We start from the raw sequence: 27,198 nt of genomic DNA, 5'->3' as shown, positions 1-27,198 counted from the left end.
AACACGCCCTTCGGCCCAACTTGCCCACACCAACCAACATGTCCCATCTACACTGGCCCCACCTGCCTATGTTTGGCCCATATCTCTCTAAACCTGTCCTATCCATGCACCTGTCCAAATGTTTCTTAAACATTGTGATACTACCTGCCTCTACTACCTCCGGCAGCTCATTCCATACATCCACAACCTGTGTGAAAGTTACCCCTAGGTTCCTATTAACTTTCCCCCCCCTCACCTTAAAACTATGTCCTCTGGTTCTTGATTCCCCTACACTGGGCAAGAGGCTCAGTATGTCTACCCAATCTATTCCTCTCATGATTTTGTACACCTCTATAAGATCACCCCTCATCCTCCTGCGCTCCAAGGAATAGAGTCCTGCTTGCTCAACCTCCATATAATTACGACTCATAAATCTCAGGCCCTTGAATCCTGGCAAGATTCTTGTAAATCTTCTCTGCACCCTTTCCAGCTTGACACCATCTTGCCTAATGCCTAATCAATGTCTGATATAAATGCAACAGGACTTCCCAACTTCTATACTTAATACTCTGACAGATGAAGGCCAGTGTGCCAAAAACCTTTTTGACCACCTTATCTACTTGTGTTGCCACTTTCAACAAACTATGTACCTGCGCTCCTAGATCTTCCTTCTCTACAACTCTCCCCAGAGACTTACCGTTCACTGTGTAGATTCTGCCCATTTTAGTCTTCCCAAAATGCAACACCTCACATTTCTCTGATTGAATTCCATCAACCATTCCTCAGCCCTCCTGGCCAACCGATCAAGATCCTGCTGCAATTTTTGACAACTGTGGCAACGTATCGAGAAAGGCCCGAAATAAAGGCAAGGAGCCGGGTATTTCGGGAGGTTTGATTTTATTACGTTTGCTAGACCGGTCAAGTCTGTCAGAGTGAAATCGTGCCCAAAACCTTGTCCTTTATAACCGTAGCAAAGGGCCGCCCCCCTGAACCGGTCCATTCCCGTGCCGAGGGGTCGGTAGTGGTATGGCCCGACCCTTGGGAGCCGCCACAGGACACCGCCCCCCAGAACCGGAGGCACGAAACGCACTGGTGGTCGCACTACCCGACCGGACTGCGTACGAAAATCGGCCAACAGAGGGGCCGGCGGAGGCACAGTTGGAGGGACAGGTGGTGGGACCTGCAAAGAGGGGCAACCTCGTGACCGAGGCTGGGCAACCCGCACCGGTTGGTCGATGTCCAAGTGGGCCGGCTTCAAGTGGTCAATTGACATGGCCTCCGTCCGGCCCCCCATGTCCAAGACAAAGGTTGTCTGTCCGTGCTCCAGCACCCGGTACGGGCCCTCATAAGGCCTCTGGAGTGGCGTCCGGTGGGTGTCACGGCGCAGGAACACATGGGTGCAGTCCCGGAGGGCCGATGGCATGAACAGGCGGAATGTACCATGGCGGGACGTCGGCACAGGTGCGAGCTTGCCAACTCGCTCTCGAAGGCGCTGTAGTTAAGCTCCATCTTAACTATCTAAAATACCACCCACTTTCGTGTTATCTGCAAACTTGCTAATCATGTACATTCCCATCCAAATCAATGATATAGATGACAAACAGCAATGGGCCCACCACCAAAGTCACAGGCCTCGAGTCTGTGAAAAGAAACCTTCCACCATCAGCCTCTGCTTCCTTTCATGAAGCCAATTTTCTATCCATCCAGCTATCTCTCCTTAGATCACATGCGATCTAACCTTCCAGATGTTCCAGGTGTTCCGGATGTGGCCTTCATTCTATCGGTGACACAAAGCATAGATTCAGCGACTGTTTTGCCGGACACTTGAGCTCGACCCACCAAAGATGACTGGATTTCCCAGTTACTAACCACATTAAACCCCCTTCCCATTCCAACACTGACTTTTCTGTCCTGTGCTTCCTCCATTGCCAGAGTGAGGCCAGACACAAACTAGAGGAACAGTGCCTCAAATTCCACGGGTCGCTTACAACCTAATAATATGGACATTTAATTCTCCAATTTGGGTAACTTACCAAACTCCCCCACCTTCTTCCCCCCTTCCTTCCCCCCAGTCCATCTCTCTTCCCTGTGCTACACCTGGACTCATAACCATTTCTCTCTCACCCATTTCCTTCCAACTACATTCCTTCCTCTAGCTTCACAATTTTCAACTCACCCTCTGGACTTTGTTCAACCATTCGCTGATCAAAAAACCTTTGTCTGTGTCCACCCGTGACTCATAGGCTTTGTCCTGCCCCTCCTCTCATCCAACTTCCTTCCCACCCCACCCACCCCCAAAATCAGTCCAAAGAAGTGTCCCAACCTGAAACCTTAATGTCTTTCGAAGTTGCAACAGGCAGGAATGAAAAAGAGGACCCAGTTGATATGTATTTGGACTCAGAGGCCTTTAATAAAGTGGAGTATAGGAGGTTATTAAACAAAATTTACATGCTCGGCCATGAGGATAATATACGAGCCAGGACTTGGTCAACTGAGAGAAGATGGAGTGGGATAAAATGGGTCATTTTTTGGACTGGGTGGCTGTGACCAGGAATGATGCTGGATTAATGCTGGGCCCAGCTGCTCACAATTGATATCCCTGAATTGTATTAGAAGATCAGGTTGGATATGTCCAAGCAAAACACAAACTGCTGGAGGAACTCAGCATCAGTGGAGGCAGAGGGATGGTGCCTGTTTGGGGTCAGGATCCTGCACCAGCTCACTACATGATGTATCCAAGGTAGCTGACGATACCAAGCCAGGATTATGCAGAGACATCGGGCAGAACATGGCGGATGGAAAATAATGTGGAGAAAGGTGGAGAATTTTAAATGGTGGGAAAATGAACGGTGTTGGTGTTGGGAGAGGTCCAAGTATGGGGTTCTTGCACACCAACCACTGAAAGTTCACATGTAGGGTAGTGAGCTATTTGTTGTGTGTTGAGCTTTATTTTAAGAGGATTGCTCCAATTATATGGGGCACTGGTGAGACAGGATCTGGAATATGTACAGATCTGCTGTACCTGCCTGAGGAAAGATTACCCTCAATGGAGGGTGAGCCGCATTGCTTTACCAGGTTGAATGGTGGGTTGGGATGGGGTCTGGCTGCTCCTCTGTAGAGAGAACGAACAAACTTGGTCTAAACTCTAGTTCCAAGAATGAGAGGTGATCTCATTGAAACACAAATTTTTACTGGATTTGATATGAATTTGATGTTTCCATTGCCTACAGTCTGAAATACAATTATCCCCCACTCTCAGCTGCCGGTCCATGCTGCTACCCAATCTTTAACCCCCTCTGGCCCAGTTTCACACAGCCTTGAGGGTAGGACTTCATCAAACCCCTGAAAGCCCTCTCAGAGATTGAATAGATGGAGGATGGCAGGAGAGAGGGAGAGCAGAAGATACGGGGGGGGGGGGGGGGGGAAGGGGATTGACAACAGCAGAGATGTTTCAGGCGAGGAACTCCAGTGATCTGGGATGTGCTGCCTGAATGGAGCTCAGTAGATTCACAGCATTGGGTAAAGGGAACTGGAGAAAGTCTGGACTGTGGGGAGGAATGGGGAGTGAGACTCAGCAAGGAGCTCCACCATCAAGCTGGAACAAGCCTGATGGGCTGAGTGGACTCCTGTCATTCACCGATTCTCAAATCCAATCTGGAATTCCAGAGGGGGAGGGGATGTGGGACTTGTTCCCACCCTGTGCCTGGCTCTCCCTCTCCACGGTTCAGTAGTTGATAATCTCTCCTTATTTCTGCTCCTGATGTCCTAACTTAGATCCGTCCGTACCTGGTAACCTTATCTTTCCGCTCTCTGTTCACAGCAAATAATCTGGGGAAACGTAAATGGAAATAAAGTGAGTATCAAGTCCTGAGTATAAAAGCGAACACTCGATCCAGAGAAGGTGTCTGCAACTAAGCGCTAGTGGGGAGAAGTGATGTTGGTGACAGGACAATGGGTGGAACAGGAAGTGAGTGAGAGAAGTGAAACAGAGAACTGGAAGGCAGAGTGAGGTGAGAGGGGTACAGGGGAGAGATAGTTTGGGGGGAGAGTGTGAGGGAGGCAGATAGGTAGACCGGGAGGAAGGAGAGGGAAATAGAGAAGAGAAGAAAGAGTGGCAAAGAGAAATGCAAGGGTTATGGCCACATCATGCAACACAGAACCCTCAGTCCATTGTGTCCATGCTGACCATTAGGTATCCAACTCCAACCACTTGGTCCGCACCCTACTCAGTCTTGGTAATTCAGGAGCTCATGCAAATGTTTCTTCAACACTGAAAATTTCTGCCTCCACCATCCCTTCAAGGAGATCATTCCAGATTCCAATCACCCTCTGAATGGATAAAGGTCTTCCTCGGATCCTCCTTAGACCAACACCCTCTGTCCCTAGACACATGTACCATTGGGAAACATTTCCTACAATCTATCTCTTACAGCATGGATACAGCTGCTTCGGCCTAACCTGTCCACACCGACCAAAATGCCTCATATAAGCAAGTTCCATTTGCCTGTGTTTGGCCCATATCCCTCAATGTCTTTCATATCCATGTGCCTGTTCAAGAGTCTTTTAAATGCTGTTATAGTTCCTGCAAGAATGATCTCCACTGGCACCTAATTCCATGACCCAACATCCTCTGATTGAAAAAAGTGGTCTTCAGGTTCCTATTACATCTTGCCCCTTTCTCCTTAAATCTAGGACCTCTGACTTTTGATTGTCTATCCTGGATAAAAGACTCTATTCACTCTCCTCATGATTTTAAACACCCAAAACACATCACTCTCTCTAACTCAGGCCATCAAGCCATGAAAAATTCTGGTAAATTATTTCTAGATTATTTAGTCCTGTCCACTGTGCCTTCCCTCCACAGATGCTGCCTAACCTGCTCACTTCCCCTAGCAGCATGGTTTTCCCATCTATTCTTGGGCAGGGACAGACCTGGAGTGACAGAGCCCCAGAGGATGAATGGGTGGATGGGGCGGTGGTCGTCAGTGAATGGGGGGGAGGGGGGGGGGAGAGGTAGTAGGGTTTGGGTTGACAAGGACAAGGGCCTGCCAGTGGGTTGGGGTGATAGTCTGAGTTAATGGGGGGTTTGCACAGTGAGTGAGTGAGGGGTGACCCTTCACCGACTGTTGGTCACCCTCACTCCAGCTCCTTTCCCAGAAAGGTTTTCACCACTTTCTTTTGCCCGCAGATTATTACTGAAGCACTATTGTATCTCAAGTAACCGTACAGAGCTCACAGCCAATCAACTGCACAGCACGCTACGATTCTGCAAATGCTCAGCGGGACAGGGGATGGAAAGGGATGGAAGAACAGAGACTGCCAGAGACACTCTGGTGGATGGATAAACAGGAAAAAGAGGCAGGTTGAAAGAGGGAAAGAGAGAAAGTTGGAGGTGTTCATGTGTTAGTCCTGTCGAGCTGCTAAATTCTCACTGCAGTTATCACCTGAAGGTAATATTCTTTATTGGAGACTCAGCTGTGACCTGTGCTCACATCACACATCGTCACTACATGGACATGCACCTTTCAATGTTCTCAAAATTATTATGGGGAGAGACCTAGAGGAAACATATGTACAAGCAGAGGAAGGACACCACACAAACAGGCAAAGAAGTGGTGTGATAGACAGATTGAAACTCCAGGGGTTCAGCAAATGCGAGCTATGCTTTGCTTTGTGGCTTTTAAGCAATAAAAAATCATTTCAAAACTTGTCTTGTATTGGTTATGTATGTCTGGACCTCTCCTGGTGCCATGGATGGAGACAGGAGGGGGTGCAGGTGAATGTGTGACCCACAACTGATGCAAGAGGAAGGACTTGGATTCCTGGGGCAGGGCAGCCAAACTGAATGGTCAGGCTCAGAGCTGGATTGGCAGGGTGAAGGGAAACCCACAATGATTCAGGACCGCTGGGTGCCTTCAGTAAATGAGTCTGCAAAGCAGATGAAACAGGCTGGAAGAAAGAAAACCAAGTAGAGGGTACAGTGGAGCAGCAGTTAGTGCTGCTGTCTGCCAGCTCTAATCCGTGTGCAGTTTATATGCTCTTCCTGTGTCCGTGGGTTCCCCTGGCACTCCTCCCACATCCCCTGCCCCACGGGGTGATCGGTCACTCTGGTAGCCCATCCTGGGCCACAGGTAAACTTTGTGGGCCAATACGATTGCACAGACTGGAAGGACTGAAAGGGCTTTCCTCATAAAGAAATCCAGAAATGTGTAAAGGTTTTGAAGGGGTTAATTGTTTGTAGTTCAGTGTGTGTGGTTGGGGTGAGGGGGGGGGGGGGAGGTAGTGGAGGACAATGCAGAGGCCATGGGAGGTTTGCAGTGACCAGTAGACATGGCTTACATAGAGTGCATGTGGAGAGAATGTTTCCACTAGTGGCAGAGTCTGGGACCAGAGGGCACAGCCTCAGAATGAAAGGACGGACCATAAGAATGGAGATGAGGTGAAATATCTTTCGCCAGACGGTGGTGAATCTGTGGAATTCATCACCATAGACAGCTGTGCAGGCCGTCATTGGGTATTTTCAAAGCAGAGGTTGACAGGTTCTTGACTAGTAAGGGGGTCAAAGGGTGCAGAGAGAAGGCAGGAGAATGGGTTGAGAGGGAAAGATAGTTCGGTCATGATTGAATGGCACAGTAGACTCGATGGGCCAAATGGCCGAACTCTGCTCGTAATTCCGGATTCATGGACAAGAGTGTCAGTGAATGTTGCTGCTGACCTGGTCAGTAAGGGTGTCAAAGGTTACAGAGAGAAGGCTGAAGAATGGGTTGTGAGGGAAAGATAGATCGGTCATGAATAAATGGCAGAGTCGACTCGATGGGCCAAATGGCCTAACTCTGTTCTTAATTCCGGCTTCATGGACATTAGTGTCAGTGAAATCTGGGGGTTACCATAACAGATAGAGAGTAGTTCAGAACTGCTCTCTGGCTGTGATAGGATAGTTCACTTTCCAGATAACAGCTGTGAAGAAACTGTCCCTGAATCGGCAGGTGTGCGTTTTCACATTTAATACCTTTTGCCTGAGGACAGAAGAGGTAGTGGCTAAGGTGTGATGTCCTTGATTATGCTGCTGGCCTTGCCGAGGCAGCATGAGATATAAATAGAGTCAATACAAGGGAGGTTGGTTTGTGTGATGGTCTGGGTTGCGTCCACAATTCGTGGTCTTGGATGGAGTTGTTCCCAAGCCAAGCAGAGATGCATCCTGATAAAGTTCCTCATGGCAGCCTGATCGAGACAATTGGTTTAGTTTAGTTCTGTTATTGCTGTCACGTGTACCGAGATGCAATGAAATATTTTATTTTGCATACTATCCAGCCACAGCTTGCCTGTACCAGGCCCATATCCCCTCAACCCTTGATAGAAACAAGGAACTGCATATCTTTTTTGCATTCATTGTTTCATTCAAGGGGGGATCTTATTGAAACATATAAGATAATTAGGGGATTGGACACATTAGAGGCAGATAACATGTTCCCAATGTTGGGGGAGTCCAGAACAAGGGGCCACAGTTTGAGAATAAGGGGTAGGCCATTTAGAACGGAGATGAGGAAGAACTTTTTCAGTCAGAGGGTGGTGAAGGTGTGGAATTCTCTGCCTCAGAAGGCAGTGGAGGCCAGTTCGTTGGATGCTTTCAAGAGAGAGCTGGATAGAGCTCTTAAGGATAGCGGAGTGAGGGGGTATGGGGAGAAGGCAGGAACGGGGTACTGATTGATAGTGATCAGCCATGATCGCATTGAATGGCGGTGCTGGCTCGAAGGGCTGAATGGCCTACTCCTGCACCTATTGTCTATTGTCTATTGTCTATTGTCAATCATTCATTCATTCTTCTGTATCTCTCCACATCGCTATCTATATCTCTCGTTTCCATTATCCCTAACCAGTCTGAAGAAGGGACTCGACCTGAAACGTCACCCATTCCTTCTCTCCAAAGATGCTGCCTGTCCCGCTGAGTTACTCCAACTTTTTGTGTCTATCAAGGAACTGCAGATGCTGAGTTACTCCAGCACTCTGTCTATCCCTTCAAACACCCCCTTCTATGTAGCTGTCAGTGGCTTTCAAATGTCATAATTGTAGCTGCTTCTACCATGGCATCTGACAGCTCCATATGTACACAGCCCTCTGTATGGGGAAGCAGTTGCCCCTTGTATCCCTTTTAAATCTTTTCCCTCTCTGCGTCAACGTATGCCCTTTAGTTTTAGACTCTCTTCTCTAATACCCAATAACTTAGCCTCCACAGCCAGCAAAGAATTCCACAGGTTCACCACCCTCTGACAAACAGCTTTCAAACACACATCACGGGTTAACCCAATCACCCCCCGGATAACTCTCATGAGCCTCTTCTGGACCTTCTTCCCTCTCTCGGCTCCTTCAACCTAATCAAGATTCTTGATTAGTCCGGGCGTCAAAGGTTGTAGCAGCAACTTAGTCCTTCCCAATAAAGTCCTTAAGCTTACCACTTTTACGAAAGGAGTGGAGTGAACATTCTTGACGCAAACAACGACAGAAATCTTCATGACGTTTCAGTTTAATTAGTCGTTTATTGAAGTAGTTATACAAACAGATTAGTATATCTCTAGTCATTGACTTGGTAAGAATTGTATCCCACCACAGCTCCTCTCGTGTCTATCGCATAACATCGCTGTCTTCCCAATTATAATTCTGGCCCCTCCCCTGGCTCCTCCCAGTCCATATATGCACATATGCCCATGTATGTAAGCCTAGTATTCATCTGACGACAACCCCCAAAAATAGGATACAAAAGAATATAATATGCTAAGACAGCTAGCAAATACACATGGCTCCGACAAAGGTTATGGGGAGAAGGCAGGAGAATGGGGTTGAGAGGAAAGATAGATCAGCCAGGATTGAATGGCAGAGTAGACTCGATGGGCTGAATAGCCTCATTCTGCTCCTATGCATTATGAACATCATACTATAAACACGTACAATATATACAATAGATGACCAGTGATAGTTTGATTCAGACTGGCTCACCCAGGGAAGACACAGGGCTGTGGCGAAAGGATGTTATTCTGACTGGAGGCCCATAACCAGTGGAGTTCCACAGGGATTAGTGCTGGCACCTATTTTAACAGTATATATATTAATGATAGCGATGAAAATTAGTTGGCCAGTAAATGTGCAGATGATGCACAAATTGGTGCTCAGGGACAGTGAAAAAAAGACTCAAATGTATATATAACTTAGTTACAGATGTGAGCGGAGAAATGGCAGGCAGTGTTTACCCGGGCAAATATGCGGAATTGCATTTTGGGAGGTTGAATATAAGGGGAAAATTTAGTTTTTACAACATAAAGTGGGGAGTGCCTGGAATGTGCTGTTGGGAGTGATGGTAGAGGCAGATATGATAGTGGGATTTAAAAGGCTTTAGACAGGCTCATGGATATGCAGGGGATGGAGGGATATGGATTATGTGCATGCAGGGGGGATTGGTTTAATTTGGCATCAGGTTCGGCACAATATTCGATAAATGAGGGGATGAAGGGTGGAGACTCCATCAACGTGGGCAAAGCCATGATAGCGGCTCAGTGGCTGGCTGATCCCAACAGCAAGCACCCAAGGAAGAGCAGCAGACTGCATGCCAAGTGGATACCTCTGTATCAGAGGGTGGTCGAGCGGGGTTCGAGAGATTGCAGGGCTGTATCATTACCGTGGATGGTAAGGTGGAGGCTCTGATTCCATGGTGTGCCTGCCACTGAGGGAGAGCTGAGAACCACAGCAAGGCAGTAGCTGACTGATACGGAGTGGGGAATGGACTGGATTCTGTGATGTTGGTGGTGGGAGGGAGAGATGCTCTCAGTCATACAGCACAGTGGCAGTGCCTCCAGCCGTGCAGTGACCACCCACACACCCATCTACACTGATCCCACATTCACCCACTTCACTCTCCCCACATTCACACCAACACCCCCCCAGCACACGCACACCCTGAGGGCAATTCAAAACAGCCAATAAACCCACCCACCATCACAACTCAAATTGCAGCAGGATCTTGATCAGTTGGCCATGTGGGCTGAGAAATACTTGATGGAATTTAACACTGAGAAATGTGAGGTGTTGCATTTTGGAAAGTCAAACATGGGCAAGACCTACACAGTGAATGTTAAGGCTCTGGGGAGTGTTGGAAAGCAGACAATCTAGGAGTGCAGATACATAGTTTGTTGAAAGTGACATCACAGGCAGATCGGGCGGTCAAAACGGCTTTTTGGCACATTGGCTTTCATCATTCAGAGTATTGAGTATAAAAGTTGGAAGGTCATGATTTAGTTGTATCAGACGTTGGTGAGGCAGCATTGAGAGGGTTGTGTCCAGTTCTGGGCACCATGACATAGGAAAGATGTCAAGATGGAAAGGGTGCACAGAAGATTTATGAGGATTTTGCCAGGACTCGAGGGCCTGAGCTACAGGGAGAAGTTGAGCAGGCTGGGACTCTATTCCTTGCAGCGCAGGAGGATGAGGGGTGATCATATAGACGTGTACAAAATCATGAGAAGAAACGATAGGGTAGTCGCACAAAGTCTCTTGCCCAGAGTAGGGGAATCACAAACCAGAGAACATAAGTTTAAGGAGAGGGGAAAAGATTTAATAGGAAACTGAGCAGTAACGTTTTCACAGAGAGGGTGGTGGGTGTATGGAACGAGCTGCCGGAGTTGAGGCACGTACTAGATTCAGGATTCAAGATTCAAGATCCAATTTATTGTCACATGTACAGTGAAATTTGAGTTACCATACAGTCATCTATCTATATACAAAAACTCTTGTTTGTTTGTTTATTTGTGACTGAACTTCAGCCAAAACTGTACTAGATAGCACAACATTTTTAGGCCCACCTATCAGACTGATTAGACCAAGCGGACCAGCTGGGCCCAAACTCCTCCCGCATTCGCGCAGCGCCCGATCACCTCTTCCCCCCCCCCTCCTTTCCCCCCACCTCTCCTCTCCCCCCTCTCCTTTCCCCCCTCTCCTCTGCCCCCCTCTACTCCCTCCTCCTCTCCCACCCTCTCCTCTCCCCTCTCCTCTCCCCCCTCTCTCTCCCGCCCTCTCTCCTCTCCCCTCTCCTCTCCCCTCTCCTCTCCCCCCTCTCTCTCCCACCCTCTCTCTCTCTCTCTCCCACCCTCTCTCCTCTCCCCCTCTCCTCTCCCCCTCTCCTCTCCCCCCTCTCTCTCCCGCCCTCTCTCCTCTCCCCTCTCCTCTCCCCCTCTCTCTCCCACCCTCTCTCCTCTCCCCCTCTCCTCTCCCCCTCTCCTCTCCCCCCTCTCCTCTCTTCTCTCCCCCCCTGCTCTCCCCCTCCTCTCCTTGACCCCCACTCCTCCCTCACACCCCTCTCCTCCCTCCCCCTCTCCTCTCTCCCCCCTCTCCTCTCTCCCCCTCTCCTCTCTTCCCCCCTCTCCTCTCTCCCCCCCTCTCCTTTCCTCCCTCCCCCCTCTCCCCCTCTCCTCCCTCGCCCCCTCTCCTCTCTCCCCCCTCTCCTCTCTCCCCCCCTCTCCTTTCCTCCCTCCCCCCTCCTCCCAAGGAGACAGATTTAAACTTTAAAATGTGAATAACTTAAAAAAATATAACACCTATTTCGATGAAACGTCTTCCAATAAGACCACCGGACGATGGTAAGGTGGGCTTAAAATTGTCGTGCTAACGTGTACCGTTTTGGCTGTAGTCCGGAACAAACAAACAAGAGTTTTTGTATAAAGATTTTATTTGCTGCTGAGCTGTTAAAGATAACCCCCACTTAAAAGCTCCCCAAAACCCCCCCTACATTAACTGAAATTGAGTTAAGGTTGTTTTAAAGAACCCCAGTCACACACTCCTTCCCCCCTCCATCAACTTTATCCCCCCTCCCCTCACCTGATCAATACCTATCTCTTTTTAATATCATGCCAAGAGGTAGGACTTAAAGGGAACGTTTTCGACGGCGCGGGTTGTATTGCATAGAGCGCAGGAGGATGACAGCTGGTGTACAAAATCAGGAGAGAAATAGATAAGTTAGATGGGCAGAGTATTTTTTTGTGTATTTTTTTGAGTAATGGTATCAAGAACAAGGGAGCAGTTGGTAATTGTGCAAAAAGACAAATGATTACGAACCGTACGGACAATGTTTGTACACAGAGGGTGGTCGGTATATTGGGCGACTGTCCGAGTGGTTAGTTCAGGTCGGGACTATAACCACATTGGCAAAGAACATTTGGGCAGGTACATGGATAAGAACGGTTCAGAAGGATATGTGTCGCCCACACTGCTCCCTTAGTACTGCCCCTCCCACAGTGTGGTGCTCCTAGTACTGCCCCTTCCACAGTGTGGTGCTCCTAGTACTGCCCCTCCCACAGTGTGGCGCTCCTAGTACTGCCCCTCCCACAGTGTGGTGCTCCTAGTACTGCCCCTCCCACAGTGTGGCGCTCCCTTAGTACTGCCCCTCCCACAGTGTGGTGCTCCTAGTACTGCCCCTCCCACAGTGTGGCACTCCCTTAGTACTGCCCCTCCCACAGTACGGCGCTCCCTTAGTACTGCCCCTCCCACAGTGTGGCGCTCCTAGTACTGCCCCTCCCACAGTGTGGCGCTCCCTTAGTACTGCCCCTCCCACAGTGTGGTGCTCCCTTAGTACTGCCCCTCCCACAGTGTGGTGCTCCCTTAGTACTGCCCCTCCCACAGTGCGGCGCTCCCTTAGTACTGCCCCTCCCACAGTGCGGCGCTCCTAGTACTGCCCCTCCCACAGTGTGGCACTCCCTTAGTACTGCCCCTCCCACAGTACGGCGCTCCCTTAGTACAGCCCCTCCCACAGTGTGGCGCTCCATCAGTACTGCCCCTCCCACAGTACAGCTCAACATTAATCTCCCATCCGCTATGTCCCCAAGCTGGCTACCACCCAAGTCTTTCTCACCCAAGATGGTACCTCACATTTCCCTTACTCCAAGCTGGCAGCGTCCCAATCCCTAATTCCCCTAAGATGGCTTCCATCCAGTCCCAATAGTCCCCAAAGCTGACATCCTGACATCCCTTACCCCCATAAGCTGGCTACCTCCCATTCCCTTTTTACCCACCCTGGCTACATTCCATTCCCCCAACTCAATAGTCAATAGTCAATAGTGGTTTATTTGTTACATACACATAAATGTGTAGTAAAATGAAACATTACCCGCAGTTGAACAATAAGACCAATAAGATTAATCAATAAAAATGCAATAACACATACAATCACAACTAACACCAAACAAAAAGAAACATCCATCACAGTGAGTCTCCTCCAGTCCCTCCTCACTGTGATGGAAGGCCAGAATGTCTTTTCTCTTCCCTGCCGTCTTCTCCCGAGGTCAGGCTGTTGGAGTTGCCACGTCGGGGCGGTCGGGGCTCCCGATATTGAAGCCCCCGCCGGACGGTGAAAGGTCCGCGGGGGGCCGACCCAAGCCCCGCGATTCGGGGCGGGCGAACACGTTGCCTCTGCCGCTGCTGGAGCTCCCGATGTCGGCCCCCACCCAGGGGCCTGCGGGCTACCGACGTCCACGCGGCCCGCGCCGGAGCCTCCGGAGACGAGTCGCAGCCGCTCCCGCAGCATCCGCAGGCAGCCAGCGCCGCAGGTGGTGAGTCCGGGCCGTGGGCTCTGCGAACCAGAGACCCAGGTGGTCCCAGGTGCATGGCCGGTGGTAGGCCGCAACGGGAACGGAGACACGGCACAGAACAAAGGTCACGTCTCCGTTCTGGAGAGAGAATGTTACAGTTACAGTTCCCCCTAGCTGGCTACCTCCCATCCCTTACTCGCCCAATCTGGCTAACTCCCATTTCTTTTTTTTCCCAACCTGGCTGCCTCCCATTCCGCATACACCCCGAAGCTGGCTGTTTCCCATCCCTTACTCCCCCAAGCTGTCTTCTTCTCATTCCCAATACACCCCCAACATCCCAACACCCTTACTCGCCCAAGCTGGCATCCTCTCACCCCTCCCCCCCCCCCCCCTCAATCTGTCCACGTCCCAAACGTTACACCCCAAGCTGGCTGCCTCCCATCTATTACTCGCCTAAGTTGGTGACTTCACATTCCGCTTCCTCCCCTAAGCTGTCTACCACCCAACCCATTCATCCCCAAGCTGGTAGCTCCCATTTCCCTAACTCCCCCAAGCTGGCAACCTCCCATACGTCACTTCTCCCATACGTCACTCCCTACCTCCACCACTTACTAACCTAAGCTGTTTTCCTCCCTTTCCACTCAATATCCCAAGCTGTCTATATCCCATCCCTTACTCCCATGAGCGGCCTGCCGGCCATCCCTTACTCCCCCAAGCTGACCACCTCCCATCCCTTACTCCCCCAATCTGGCCACGTCCAATCCCTTACTCCCGCTAGGTTGCTACCACCCATCCCTTACCCCCCCCCCCCTAAACTGGCTACCTCTAATCCCCTACTCCCCCAAACTGGTTAACTCCCATTCACCGGACTCCCACAAGCGGGGTTCCTCCTATCCCTTACTCCCACAAGCGGGCTTCCTCCCATCCCTAACTTCTCCAAGCGGTCTTCCTCCCATTCCCAATACTCCCACAAATTCCCAATCCACTTACTCGCCCAAGCAGGCATCCTCACATCCCTTACCCCTCTAAGCTGGCAACCTCCCATTCGTTATTCCCCCAAGCTGGCTACCACCCAACCCTTTCTCCCCCAAGCTGGCAGTCTCCCAATCCCTAATTCGCCTAAGCTGGCTTCATTTCAGCCACAGTACTCTCCCAACCTGGCATGCTCACATCCCTTACCCCCGTAAGCTGGCTATCTCCCATCCCTTACTCCCCCAAGCTGGCTACCTCCCATTCCCTTGTTTCCCAACCTGACAACCTCCAATTCACGGCGCTCCCCGAAGCTGGCTTCCTCCCGTTGGGCCCATTCCCACACCCCCCATTCTCTCCTCCCCCAACCCTAATCTTACTCTCCCCACACTCCCCCTTTCCCCACGACCTCCCCTTTTCCCAGTACCCCTATTCCCCCCACCACCAAGCCCCCTCCGGACGACCCCTGTTGTACCCCTCCCCAGTCCCCATTCTCAGACCCCGCCACCATTCTCTCTCCCCCAGACACACTCTTACTATCCCCCACCCCCCCTTTCCCCAGCACACCCCTTTCCCCTACTCTCTCTTGCCCCCAGCACCAACAGGTCCGGGGGGGGGGGGGGGGCGGGGAGCGCATTAGTGAATGGTCCGGGGGGGGGGGGGGGCGGGGAGCGCATTAGTGAAAGGTCCGGGGGGGGGGGACAGCGGGGTGATGGTCTCCCGGGTGTGGGAGAGAGGAGAGAAGCAAGGGGAGAGAGGAGAGGGGAGCCCATACGCACAGACGCACAGCAGCGTCACGCTGAAAGCCTTCAATAAATCAGTAGGAGGGGGGTTGCACGAACTCTTGTCACATGGCCATTATGACGTCACACGCTGAAGGCAATGGAAAAAAACGGCTGATTTATTTATTTTTTTACTAAAACCTCGGTAACATAAAAAATACACGTCCGAATCAAACAAAAACATCATTTTCCAGCAGCGTTCAGCGTGGTGATTAAGGCGGTGCAAAAATTGTGGCGCTACGGTTTACCGTTTTGCCGCAATCAGCCGGAGTTTCGTGTGCAGTTTTGGTGTAATTTCAGGAAGGCAATCCTAGTATGGAGTGAGGGCAGGGAAGTGACAGAAGGAATATAGTTTGCAAAGTGTGGAGTCACGGAATGAAGGCATTGACTATTTTCTAAATGGGGTGAGAATCCAGGAATCAGAGATACAAAGGGACTTGGGAGTGCTGGTGCAGGACTCCCAAAAAGTAAATCTGCAGGTCGAATCGGTGATAAAGAAAGCAAACTCAATGCTCGTATTTATTTCGAGGGCTTGTATACAAAAACAGCGAAGTAATGTTCAGGATCTATAAGGCGCTGGTAAGGTGGCAGATAGAATATATTGAGCAATTTTGGGCACCATGTCTGAGCTGTCTTCAAATGCCAAATTCGCCTAAACTGGCTTACTTCCAGTCCCAAAACTTCCTCCAGCTGGCATCCTCACATTCCCGTACTCCCCAATCTGGCTACCTCCCATTTCCTTGTTTCCTAACCTGGCGACTCCCATCCGCGAACTCCCCGAAGCTGGCTTCCCCCCCATCCCTTACTTCCCCAAGCCGGATTCCACCCATTCACCTTCAACCCTCAACATCCCATTCCCCTTACTCTCCCCAGCTGGCTTCCTCCCATCCCAAGCTCTCCCAAGCTGGCTAAGTCCTAACCATTACTCCCCCATGCATGCTACCTCCCATTCTCCATACTCCCACAAGCTGGCTATCTCCCATTCTCCATACTCCCACAAGCTGGCTACCTCCGCTACCTCCCATTCTCCATACTCCCACAAGCTGGCTATCTCCCATTCCCCATACTCCCACAAGCTGGCTATCTCCCATTCTCCATACTCCCACAAGCTGGCTATCTCCCATTCTCCATACACCCACAAGCTGGCTATCTCCCATTCTCCATACTCCCACAAGCTGGCTATCTCCCATTCTCGTTACTCCCACAAGCTGGCTATCTCCATTCTCGTTACTCCCACAAGCTGGCTACCCCTTACCCAAGGGCATTGGTGAGACCACACCTGGAGTATTGTGTACAGTTTTGGTCTCCTAATCTGAGGAAAGACATTCTTGCCATAGAGGAGTACAGAGGTTCACCAGATTGATTCCTGGGATGGCAGACTTTCATATGAAGAAAGACTGGATAGACTCGCTTGTACTCGCTGGAATTTAGAAGATTGAGGGGGGATCTTATAGAAACTTACAAAATTCTTAAGGGGTTGGACAGGCTAGATGCAGGAAGATTGTTCCCCATGTTGGGGAAGTCCAGAACAAGAGGTCACAGTTTAAGTATAAGGGGAAGTCTTTTAGGACCGAGATGGGAAAGTTTTTTTTCACACACAGAGTGGTGAATCTGTGGAATTCTCTGCACAGAAGGTAGTTGAGGCCAGTTCAATGGCTATATTTAAGAGGGGTTAGATGTGGCCCTTGTGGCTAAAGGATCAGGGTGTATGGAGAGAAGGCAGGTACGGGATATTGAGTTGGATGATCAGCCATGATCATATTGAATGGCGGTGCAGGCTCGAAGGGCCGAATGGCCTACTCCTGCACCTATTTTCTATGTTTCTATGTTTCTAACCCTTACTACCCAAGCGGGATTCTTCCCATCCCCTAACGCCATTATGCGGGCTCACTCCCATTCCACTTACTCCCCGAATCTGGCTTCCTCCCATTCCCAATACTCTCCAAGCTGGATTCCTAACATTCCCCTTAATCCAGCAAGCTGTCCAGTTCCCATCCCTTACACACACTAGCCGGCCATGACCCATCCCTTACCCCCCTAAGCTGCTAACCCACATCCCCCTAACTCCCCAGGATGGCTACCCTCCCATTTCATTTTTCCCCACATGGCTACCTCCAATTCTCCGAACTCCCCCAAGCTGGCTTCCTCCATTTGTTACTCCCCAAGCTGGGCTACCTCCAACCGCTTACTCCCCAAAGCGGACTACCTCCCATCCCTTAACTCTCCAAGCTGGCTACCTGCCGTCCCTTACTCCCCAAGCTGGCTTTCTCCCATCCACGAACTCCCCCAGATGGTTATCTCCCATTCCTCATAATCCTCCAAGCTGGCTACCTCTCAACCCGTAATTCTCCCAAAGCTAGCTTCGTCCCATTCCTAATACACCCCCAACCTGGCTGCCTCCCATTCTTCTTCCTCTTACTCCACCCAACCTTTCACCCGCAAGCTGGTACCTCCCATTCCCCCTTACTCCAAGCTGGCTGCGTTCCAATCCTAATTCCCCTAACCTGGCTTCCTTCCAGTCCCAATACTTCCCCAAGCTGACATCCTCACATCCCTTACCCCAGTAAGCTGGCTGCCTCCATCTGTTTACTTCCCCAAGCTGGCTACCTCCCATTCCCTTTATTTCCCAATCTGGCTACATCCATTCCCTGAACTCCCCCAAGCTGGATAACTCCTATCCCTTACTTGCCGAATCTGGCTTCCTCCAATTCCTTTTTATCCCAACTGGCTGCCTCCCATTCCGTTACACCCCGAAGCTGGCTGCTTCCCATCCCTTACTCCCCCAAGCTGTCGTCCTTCCATTCCAAATACACCCCCAGCTTCCCACCACCCTTACTCCCCCTAGCTGCATCCTCACACCCCTTAACCCCCTTAAGCTGCTACCTCCCATCTGTTACTCCCCCAAGACGGCTACCTCACATTCCCTTATTCCCCCAAGCTGTCTACCACCCAACCCATTCATCCCCAAGCCGGTAGCTCCCATGATCCAAACTCCCACAAGCTGGCAACCTCCATACGTCACACTCCCCCAAGCTGGCTACCTCCACCCCTTACTCCCCAAAGCTTGCCTCCTCCCTTTCATTGCAATATCCCCAAGCTGTCTATAATCTCATCCCTTACTCCCACTAGCGGCTACCTGCCATCCCTTACTCCCCCAAGCTAGCTTCCTCCCATCGCATACTGCCCCAAACTGTCGACTTTCGCTTCACATCACTTCTAATCTGGCTAACTCCCATTCCCCGAACTTGCCCTATGCCCCAATCTGGCTATGTCCAATCCCTATTCCTGCTAGCTGGTTACCACCCATCTTTTACCCCCCCCCCCCCCTCCCTAAGCTGGCTACCTCTCCACAAAGATGACTACCTCCCATTCCCTTTTTTCCAACTTGGCTACCTCCCATTCACGGACTACCACCAGCTGGCTTCCTCCCATCCCTTACTCCCCCAAGCCGGCCACTTCCCATCCCTAATTCCTTTAAGCGGTCTTCTTCCCATTCCTAATACTCCCCCAACTTCCCAACCCACTTACTCCCTCCCCCAAGCTGACATCCTCAGATCCCTTACCCCTCTAAGCTGGTAACCTCCCATCCATTATTCCCCCACTCAAGCTGGCTTCCTCCCACCGCATACTGCCCCAAACTGACGACTTTCGCTCCACATCCTTCCAACATGGCTAACTCCCATTCCCTAACTTCCCAAGCTGACTACCTCCCACTCCTTCCTCCCCAAACTGGCTATCTCCCGTTCTCTTTTTCGTGCAAGGCTACCTCCCATTCACGCGTCTCCCATAAGCTGGCTTCCTCCCATCCCTTACTCCCACAAGCTGGCCACTTCCCATCCCTATCTTCTCGGCATCCACGCGGCCCGAGCCTAAGGCGAGTCGCAGCCGCTCCCGCTCCCGAAGATGGCGGCGCTGCCCTAGCAGCTGCGGCTTACCTGCAGTCCATTTGTCTTTGTGTTTTTGTTGTCTTAATTGTAGTTGTGATGTGGTGTTTTTGTGTTTTTGTACTATGTGTGTATGTGGGGGGGGGGGGGGAGGGGGGGAACTGTAACATTGTAAATATGTGTCCCTTCCGAACGGAGACCCGACCTTTGTGTTCTGGGCCGTGTCTCCGTTCCTGCTGCGGCCTACCATCGGCCCAACTCCTGGAGCTGGCGGCCTCCACGGCTCTGGTTCGCAGAGCCCGCGGATCGGACTTACCACCACCGGAGCCGGCCGTCTTCGGAGGCTGCGGGAGCGGCTGCGATTCGCCTTAGGCTCGGGCTGCGTGGATGCCGACATCGGGAGCTCCGGCAGCGGCAGCGTGTTCGCCCGCCCCGGATCGCGGGGCTTGGGTCGGCCCGCCGCGGATATTTCACCGTCCGGCGCGGCCTGAAATAGGCCACGGAATTTTCTCTGCTCGGCGGGGGCTTCAATGTCGGGAGCCCCGACTGCCCCGACTTGCAGCGGGGCTTGGGTCGGCCCGTTGCGGACATTTCACCGTCCGGCGCAGCCTGGAACATGGCAACGACAACAGCCTGACCGCAGGAGAAGACGGCAGGGGAAGAGAAAAGACATTCTGGCCTTCCATCACAGTGAGGAGGGGACTGGAGGAGACTCACTGTGATGGATGTTTCTTTTTGGGGGGTTTTGTGTTGGTTGGGGTTGTGTAATTTGCTTATTTTATTGCTCTTATTCTTGGACTGTGGGTGACGAAATTTCGTCCAAAAAACTTGTTTTTTGGATGACAAATAAAGATATCTTGAATCTTGAATCCAAGCGGAATTCCTGCCATTCCCAATACTCCCCCAACTCCCCAAACCACTTACCCCCCAAGCTGGCATCCTCATAACCCTTACCCCTCTAAGCTGGTTACCTCCCATTCTCTTGTTTACCAAGCTGACAACCTCCCATTCCCTGAACTACCCGAAGCTGGCTTCCTCCCAGCCCTTACTTACCCAAGCCTGATTCCACCCATTCCCTGTATCCCCCAAGCTGATTACCTCCCAACACTTACTCTCCGAAGTTGGTGACCTCCCATCACTTACTCCCCCAAGCGGGCTTCTTCCCATTTCCCTCAATATCGCAAGTTGGCTATATCCCATCCCTTACTCCTACTAGCTGGCTATCTGTCATCCCTTACTCCCCCAAGCTGTCTTTCTCCCATCCCCTATCTCCCCCAAGATGGCTACCTCCCAACCCGGAATTCCCCCAAATCTGGCTTCCTCCCAATACTCCCCCAATATGGCTGACTACCATTCCACTTACTCCCCCAAGCTGGCTGGCCACAAACTGGCGACATTCGCTCCACTTATCCTTCCAACCTGGCTGCCACCCATTCATTCCCCTTACTATACCCCAAGATGAATACCTCCAATCCCTTACCCCCCAACCTGGCTACGTTGAATTTCCTACTCCCCCAAGCTGGCTACCTCCCATTCCCTTTTTTCCCAACCTGGCTTCCTCCCATTCCCTTTTTTCCCAACCTGGCTTCCTCCCATCCCTTACTCCCCCAAGCTGGCCACTTCCCATCCCTTACTCCCCCAAGCTGGCCACTTCCCATCTCTTACTCCCCCAAGCTGTTTTCCTCCCATTCCCAATACACACACAACTTCCCACCCCACTTACTCCCCCCAAGCTGACATCCTCACATCCCTTACCCCCCTCCCCCAAGCTAGCCGACCTCCCAGCCATTAATCGCCCAAGCTGGCTACAACCAACCCCTTTCTCCCCCAAGCTGGAACCTCCCTTTCCCCTTACTCCCCCAAGATGGCTGTCTCCCAAAGCCTAATTCGCCTAAGCTGGCTTCCTTCCAGTCCCAATACTCCCCCAAGCTTACATCCTCATATCCTTTCCCCCCCGTAAGCTGGCTACATCCCATCCCTTGCATCCCCAAGCTGGCAACCTCCCATTCCCTTGTCTCCCAACCTGGCGACATCCCATTCCACGTACTCCCCGAAGCTGGCTTCCTCCCATCCTTTACTTCGCAAGCCGGATTCCACCCATTCCCCATACTCCTCCATCGGACTACCTCCCAAGCAATACTCTCCCATCACACTTCGCAACCTGGCTTCCCTCCATACCCCCCCCCCCCCCCCCCCGGCTGGCAACACCCCATTCATTCCCCTTACTCTCCCCAGCTGGCTTACTCCCATCCCCTACTGCCCCAAGCTGGCTACGTCCTAACCATTACTCCCCCGTGCATGCTATCTCCCATTCCCCTTACTCCCACAAGCTGGCTACCTGCCAACCGTTACTACCCCAAGCGGGCTTCCTCCCATCCCTTACTACAACTAGGTGGTTACCACCCATCCCTTCCCTAAGCAGGCCAACCTACATCCCATAACTCCGCCAAGCTGGTTACCTCCCATCGCTTACTCTCCCAAGTTGGCTACCTACCTTTCCCATGTTTCCCAACCTGGTGACCTCACATTGACCCAACTCCCACCCCTTACTTCCCCAAGCCGGATTCCACCCATTCCCCGTACTCCCTCAAGCTGGTGACCTCCCATCCCTTACTCAACCAAGCTGGTGACCTCCCATCCCTTACTCAACCAAGCTGGTGACCTCCCATCCCTTACTCCCCCAAACTGGCTTCCTCCCATCACACTTGGCAACCTGGCTTCCCTCCATACCCCTTCCTCCCCCATCTGGCACATCCCATTCCCCTTAGTCTACCAAGCAGGATTTCTCCTATCCATTACTGCACCAAGCTGCCTTAGTCCTAACCATTACTCCTCCATGCTAGTTAGCTCCCATTCCCCATTACTCCCACAATCTGGCTACCTCCCCTTCCTCCCACAAGCTGTCTACCTCCCAACACTTACTCCGGCAAGTGGACGTGCACCATCCCCCTAACCTACTCATGCTGGCTAACTCCCATTTCCCTTACTCCCCCAAGCTGGCTAACTCCCATTCCCCTTACTCCCCCAAGCTGGCTTCCTCCCATTCCCCTTACTCCCCCAAGCTGGCTTCATCCCATTCCCCTTACTCCCCCAAGCTGGCTTCATCCCATTCCCCTTACTCCCCCAAGCTGGCTAACTTCCATTCCCCTTACTCCCCCAAGCTGGCTTCATCCCATTCCCAATACTCCCCCAAGCTGGCTAACTCCCATTCCCCTTACTCCCCCAAGCTGGCTAACTCCCATTTACCTTACTCCCCCAAGCTGGCTTCATCCCATTCCCAATACTCACCCAAGCTGGCTTCATCCCATTCCCAATACTCACCCAAGCTGGCTTCATCCCATTCCCAATACTCACCCAAGCTGTATTCCTGCCATTCCCCTTAATCCAGCAAGCTGTCCAACTACCATCCCTTACTCCCACTAGCTGGCTACCACCCATCCCTTACCCCCTAAGCTGGCTAACCCACATCCCCTAACTCCCTCAGGTTGGCGACCTCCAATTCCCTTTTTCCCCCCAACATGGCTACCACCAATTCCCCGAACTCCCCCAAACTTACTTCCTCCCATTTGTTACTCCCCCAAGCAGGCTACCTCCCATCCCTTACTCTCCCAAGCTGGCTACCACCTATCCTTTACTCTCCCAAGCTGGGCTACCTGCCATCCCTTATTCCCCGAAGCTGTCTTTCTCCTATCCCCTAACTCCCCCAAGACGGTTACTTCCCATTCCCCATAATCCTCCAAGCTGACTACTTACCAACCCATAATTCACCCAATGCTGGCTTCCACCCTTTCCCAATACACACCCAAGCCGGCTACCTCCCATTCTTCTTCCTCTTACTCCACCGAAGTTGGCTACCTCCCATCCTCTACTACCCCAAGCTGGCTACCACCCATTCCCTTTATTTCCGAAACAGGCTACATTTCATTCCCCGAACTCCCCCAAGCTGGATACCTCCCATCGCTTAGTCCCCCAATCTGGCTACCTCCCATTCCTTTTTTCCCCAACCTGGCTGTCTCCGATTCCGCTTACACCTCAAAGCTGGCTACTTCCCATCCCTTACTCCCACAAACTCTCTTCCTCCCATTCCCAATACACCCCAACTTCCCACCACCCTTACTCCCCCAAGCTGGCATCCACACACCCTTTACCCCCCCCCCCCCCACCACCTCCCAACCGTTACTCCCCCAAGCTGGCTATAAACTGCCTACCTCACAATCCCCTTCCTCCCCCAAGATGTCTACCACCCAACCCATTCATCCCCAAGCTGGTTCCTCCCATTCCCCTAACTCCCCCAAGCTGGCAACGTCCCATAGGTCACTCACCCATGCTGGCTACCTCCATCTTTTACTCCCCCAAGCTGTCTTCCTCCCACCGCATACTGCCCAAAACTGTCGACATTTGCTTCACATCCTTCCAACCTGGCTAACTTCCATTCCCCTAATTCTATGAAGATGACTACCTCCCATCCCTTACTCCCCCAATCTGGCTACCACCAATCCCTTACTCCCACTAGCTGGCTACCTGCCATCCCTTACTCCCCCAAGCAGTCTTTCGCCCATCCCCAAACTTCCCCAAGTCGGCTACATCCAATTCCCCATAAACCCCGCAGCTGGCTACTTGTGATTCCCCCAAATCTGGCTTCTTCCCATTCCCAACACCCCCCCCCCCCCCAATAGGGCAGCCTCCCATTCCACTTACTTCCCAAAGCTCGCTACCACCCAACCCTACTCTCCCAAATCTGTTACCTCCCATTCCCCTTACTCCCACATGCTGGCTTCCTCCAAACCCATACTCCCCCAAGCTGGCTACCTCCCATTCCCTTTACTCCACCAAGCTGGCATCCTCACATCCCTTACCCTCCCTTCAGTTGGCATTCTACCATTCCCCTTGCTCCTCCAAACTGGCTCCATCCAAAACCTAATTTCCCCAAAGCTGGCTTCCTCCCAGTCCCTTACTCCTTCAAGCTGTCTTGCTTCCATTCCCAATAATTTCCCAATCTGGCTTCCTCCCATATGTTACTTCCCCAAGCCAGCTACTTCCCATCCTTTACTCCCCCAAGCTGGCTTCCTCCCATTCCCCACAATATCCCGTTGGCAATCTCTGATCCCTTACTCCCACTAGCTGTCTACCTGCCGTGCCTTACTCCCCTAAGATGGCTTTCTCCCATCACCTAACTCCTCCAAGACGGTTACCCCCCATTCCCCATAATCCTCCAAGCTGGCTACCTCCGAACCCGTAATTCCCCCAAATCTGGCTTCTTTCCATTCCCAGTACTCCCCCAAGCTGGCTGCCTCCCATTCCCCTTACTACCCAAAGCTGGCTACCACCCATCCCTTTCTCCCCAAACTGGCATCTCCCATTCATTCCCCTCACTCCCCCAGGCTGACTCCCTCCCATCCCTATCTCCCGCAAGCTGGGAACGCCCATTCCCCGTACTCCCAAAGCTGGCTTCCTCCCATCTTTCCTTCCATCCGTTTTTCTCCTATGCTGGTTTCCTCCCATCCCTTACTCCCCCAAGCTGGCTACTTACCATCCCTTAATCCCCGTAGCTGGCTACTTACCATCCCTTACTCCTCCAAGCTGGCTACTTCCCATCCCTTATTCCCTCATGCTGCCATCCTCCCATTCCCAATACTCCCCCAACATCCCACCACACTGAGTCCCAAGCAGGCATCCTCACATCCCTTACCCCCCTAAGATGGCTGCCTCCCATTTCACTTACTCCCCCAAGCTGGCTACCACCCAACCCTTTCTCCCCCAAGCTGGTACCGCCCATTCCACTTACTCCCGCAAGCTGGCTTCCTCCCATCCCTTACTCCCCCAGGCTGGCTACCTCCCATTCACCTTACTCCACCAAGCTGGGAGGTAATCAGCTTGGGGGACTACAAGCAATGGGTGGAATCAGGCTTGGGGAAGCAATGGGTGGGAGGAAGCCAGCTTCGGGGAGTTCTGGAAATGGGAGGTGGTCAGGTTGGGAAACAAGGCAATAGGAGGTAGCCAGCTTGGGGGAGTAAGGGATGGGGGGTAGCCAGCTTACGGTGGTAAGGGATGGGAGGATGCCAGTTTGGGGGAGCACTGTGACTAGAACGAAGCCCGCTTAGGCGAATTGGGGATTGGGAGACAGCCAACATGGGGGAGTAAGGGGAGTGGGAGGTAACAGCTTGGGTGAGAAATGGTCGGGTGGTAGACAGCTTGGGGGATTAACGGAGGGTGAGGAAGGGATATGGAGGGCAGCCAGGTTGTGAAGTGTGATGGGAGGAAGCCAGCTTGGGGGAGTGAGGGATGGGTGGTTACCAGCTTGGGAGAGTAAGGTTTGGGAAGTAGTTAGTTCCACGGAGTACGGGGAATGAGTGGAATCCCGCTTGGGGAAGTATGGGGTGGGAGGAAGCCAGCTTCGGGGAGTTCGGTGAATGTGAGGTCGCCAGGTTGGGAAACATGGGAATTCAGGATATCTTTATTTGTCATCCAAAAAACAAGTCTTTTGGATGAGATTTGGTCACCCACAGTCCAACAATATGAGCAGTAAAATAAGCAAATTACACAACCCCAACCAACACAAAACACAACAAAAATAAAGAAACATCCATCACAGTGAGTCTCCTCCAGTCACCTCCTCACTGTGATTGAAGGCCAGGATGTCTTTCCTCTTCCCCTGATGTCTTCTCCTGCGGACAGGCTGTTGAAGCTGCCACGTTCCAGGCCACGCCGGACGGTGTAAGGTCCGCGGTGAGCCGACCCAAGCCCCGCGATCCGCGGTGGGCCGACCCAAGCCCCGCGATCTGGGGCGGGTGAACACGCTGCAGCTGCCGGAGCTCCCGATGTCGGCATCCATGCGGCCCGAGCTGAAGGCGAGTCACAGCCGCTCCCGCAGCCTCCGAAGACAGCCGGCTCCGCTAATGGTGAGTCCGGTCGGTCCGCGGGCTCTGTGAACCAGAGCCCAGGTGGTCCCGGGTGGAGGCCGCCAGCTCCAGGTGTTTGGCCGATGGTAGGCCGCAGCAGGAACGGAGACACCACCCACAAACAAAGGTCCCGTCTCCATTCGGAAGGGACAAATTTACAATTATACAGTTTTACAGAGGATGGGATGAAGCCAGATTAGGGGATAAAGGGATGGAAGGAAGGATGGGAGGAAGCAAGCTTGGGGGAGTAGTGGGAATGGGAGGTACCATCTTGCGGGAGTAAGGGATGGGAGGTAGTCAACTTGGGGGTGTGATGCGAATGGGAGATACCAGCTTGGTGGGGAAAGGGTTGGGTGGTAGCCAGCTTGGGGGTGTAAGGGGAAAGAAGTAAGTGGAATGGGAGGCAGCCAGCTTTGGGAAGTATTGGGAATGGGAGGAAGCCGGATTTGAGGGGAATTGCGGGTTGGGAGGTATCCTGCTTGGGGGATTATGGGGAATGGGAAATAACCGTCTTGGGGGGTTAGGTGAAGGGAGAAAGACAGCTTGGGGGAGTAAAGGATGGGATATAGCCAGCTTGGGGGAGTAACGTATGGGAGGAAGATAGCTTGGGAGAGTATTGGGAATGGGAGGAAGACGGCTTGCAGGAGTAAGGGATTGGGATGAAGCCAGCTTTGGTGAAATTAGGGATTGGATGGAGCCAGTTTGGGGGAGAAAGGAAATGGGAGGATGCCAGCTGAGGGGGGCGGGGGGAAGGGATGTGAGGATGCCATCTTGGTGAAGTAAACGGAATGGGAGGTAGACAGCTTGGGGGGAGTAAAGGATTGGAGGAAGTCAGCTTGCGGGAGTAAGGGGAACGGCAGTGACCAGCTTGTGGGAGAAAGAGTTGGGTGGTGGCCAGCTTGGGGGAGTATGTGAAATGGGACGCAGTCATATTGGGGGAGTATTGGGAATGAGAGGAAGCCACATTTAGGGGAATTACGGGTTGGGAGGTAGCCAGCCTGGGGGATTATGGTGAATGGGAGGTAGCCATCTTGGGGGAGATAGGGGATGGGAGAAAGACAGCTTGGGGGAGTAAGGGATGGCAGGTAGCGAGCTACTGGGAGTAAGGGATGGGATATAG

The 27,198-nt window shown here is 52.1% G+C and overlaps 1 protein-coding gene across 1 annotated transcript; it reads right to left on the bottom strand.

Moving 5' to 3' along the window:
• Window positions 1-1,689: 1,689 nt before the first annotated feature.
• LOC144590079 (uncharacterized) lies at window positions 1,690-26,241 on the bottom strand. Its single transcript, XM_078394947.1, has 3 exons — window positions 25,790-26,241; window positions 3,766-3,807; window positions 1,690-1,756 (listed from the first exon to the last, which is right to left on the bottom strand). Exons 1-3 carry the CDS (start codon window positions 26,005-26,007, stop codon window positions 1,702-1,704), a joined length of 315 nt encoding a protein of 104 aa, XP_078251073.1. The 5' UTR covers window positions 26,008-26,241; the 3' UTR covers window positions 1,690-1,701.
• Between the last annotated feature and the right edge of the window lie 957 nt (window positions 26,242-27,198).

Source organism: Rhinoraja longicauda, unplaced genomic scaffold (assembly GCF_053455715.1).
Source record: "Rhinoraja longicauda isolate Sanriku21f unplaced genomic scaffold, sRhiLon1.1 Scf000121, whole genome shotgun sequence".
NCBI lineage: Eukaryota > Metazoa > Chordata > Chondrichthyes > Rajiformes > Arhynchobatidae > Rhinoraja > Rhinoraja longicauda.
The sequence above is the reverse complement of the archived record's forward strand: the minus strand, read 5'-3'. Positions and strand labels throughout refer to the sequence as shown.

Bases quoted from the DNA above. Each gene is read 5' to 3' on its own strand.
- LOC144590079 (XM_078394947.1), bottom strand. From the start codon at position 26,007: ATGCCGACATCGGGAGCTCCGGCAGCTGCAGCGTGTTCACCCGCCCCA. The intron at 3,808-25,789 runs GTGACTGGAGGA...ACGTTTCCCCAG, and splicing joins CCTTCAATCACAGTGAGGAG to ATTATTTGCTGTGAACAGAG. The intron at 1,757-3,765 runs GTACGGACGGAT...TGTCACCGATAG, and splicing joins CGGAAAGATAAGGTTACCAG to AATGAAGGCCACATCCGGAA.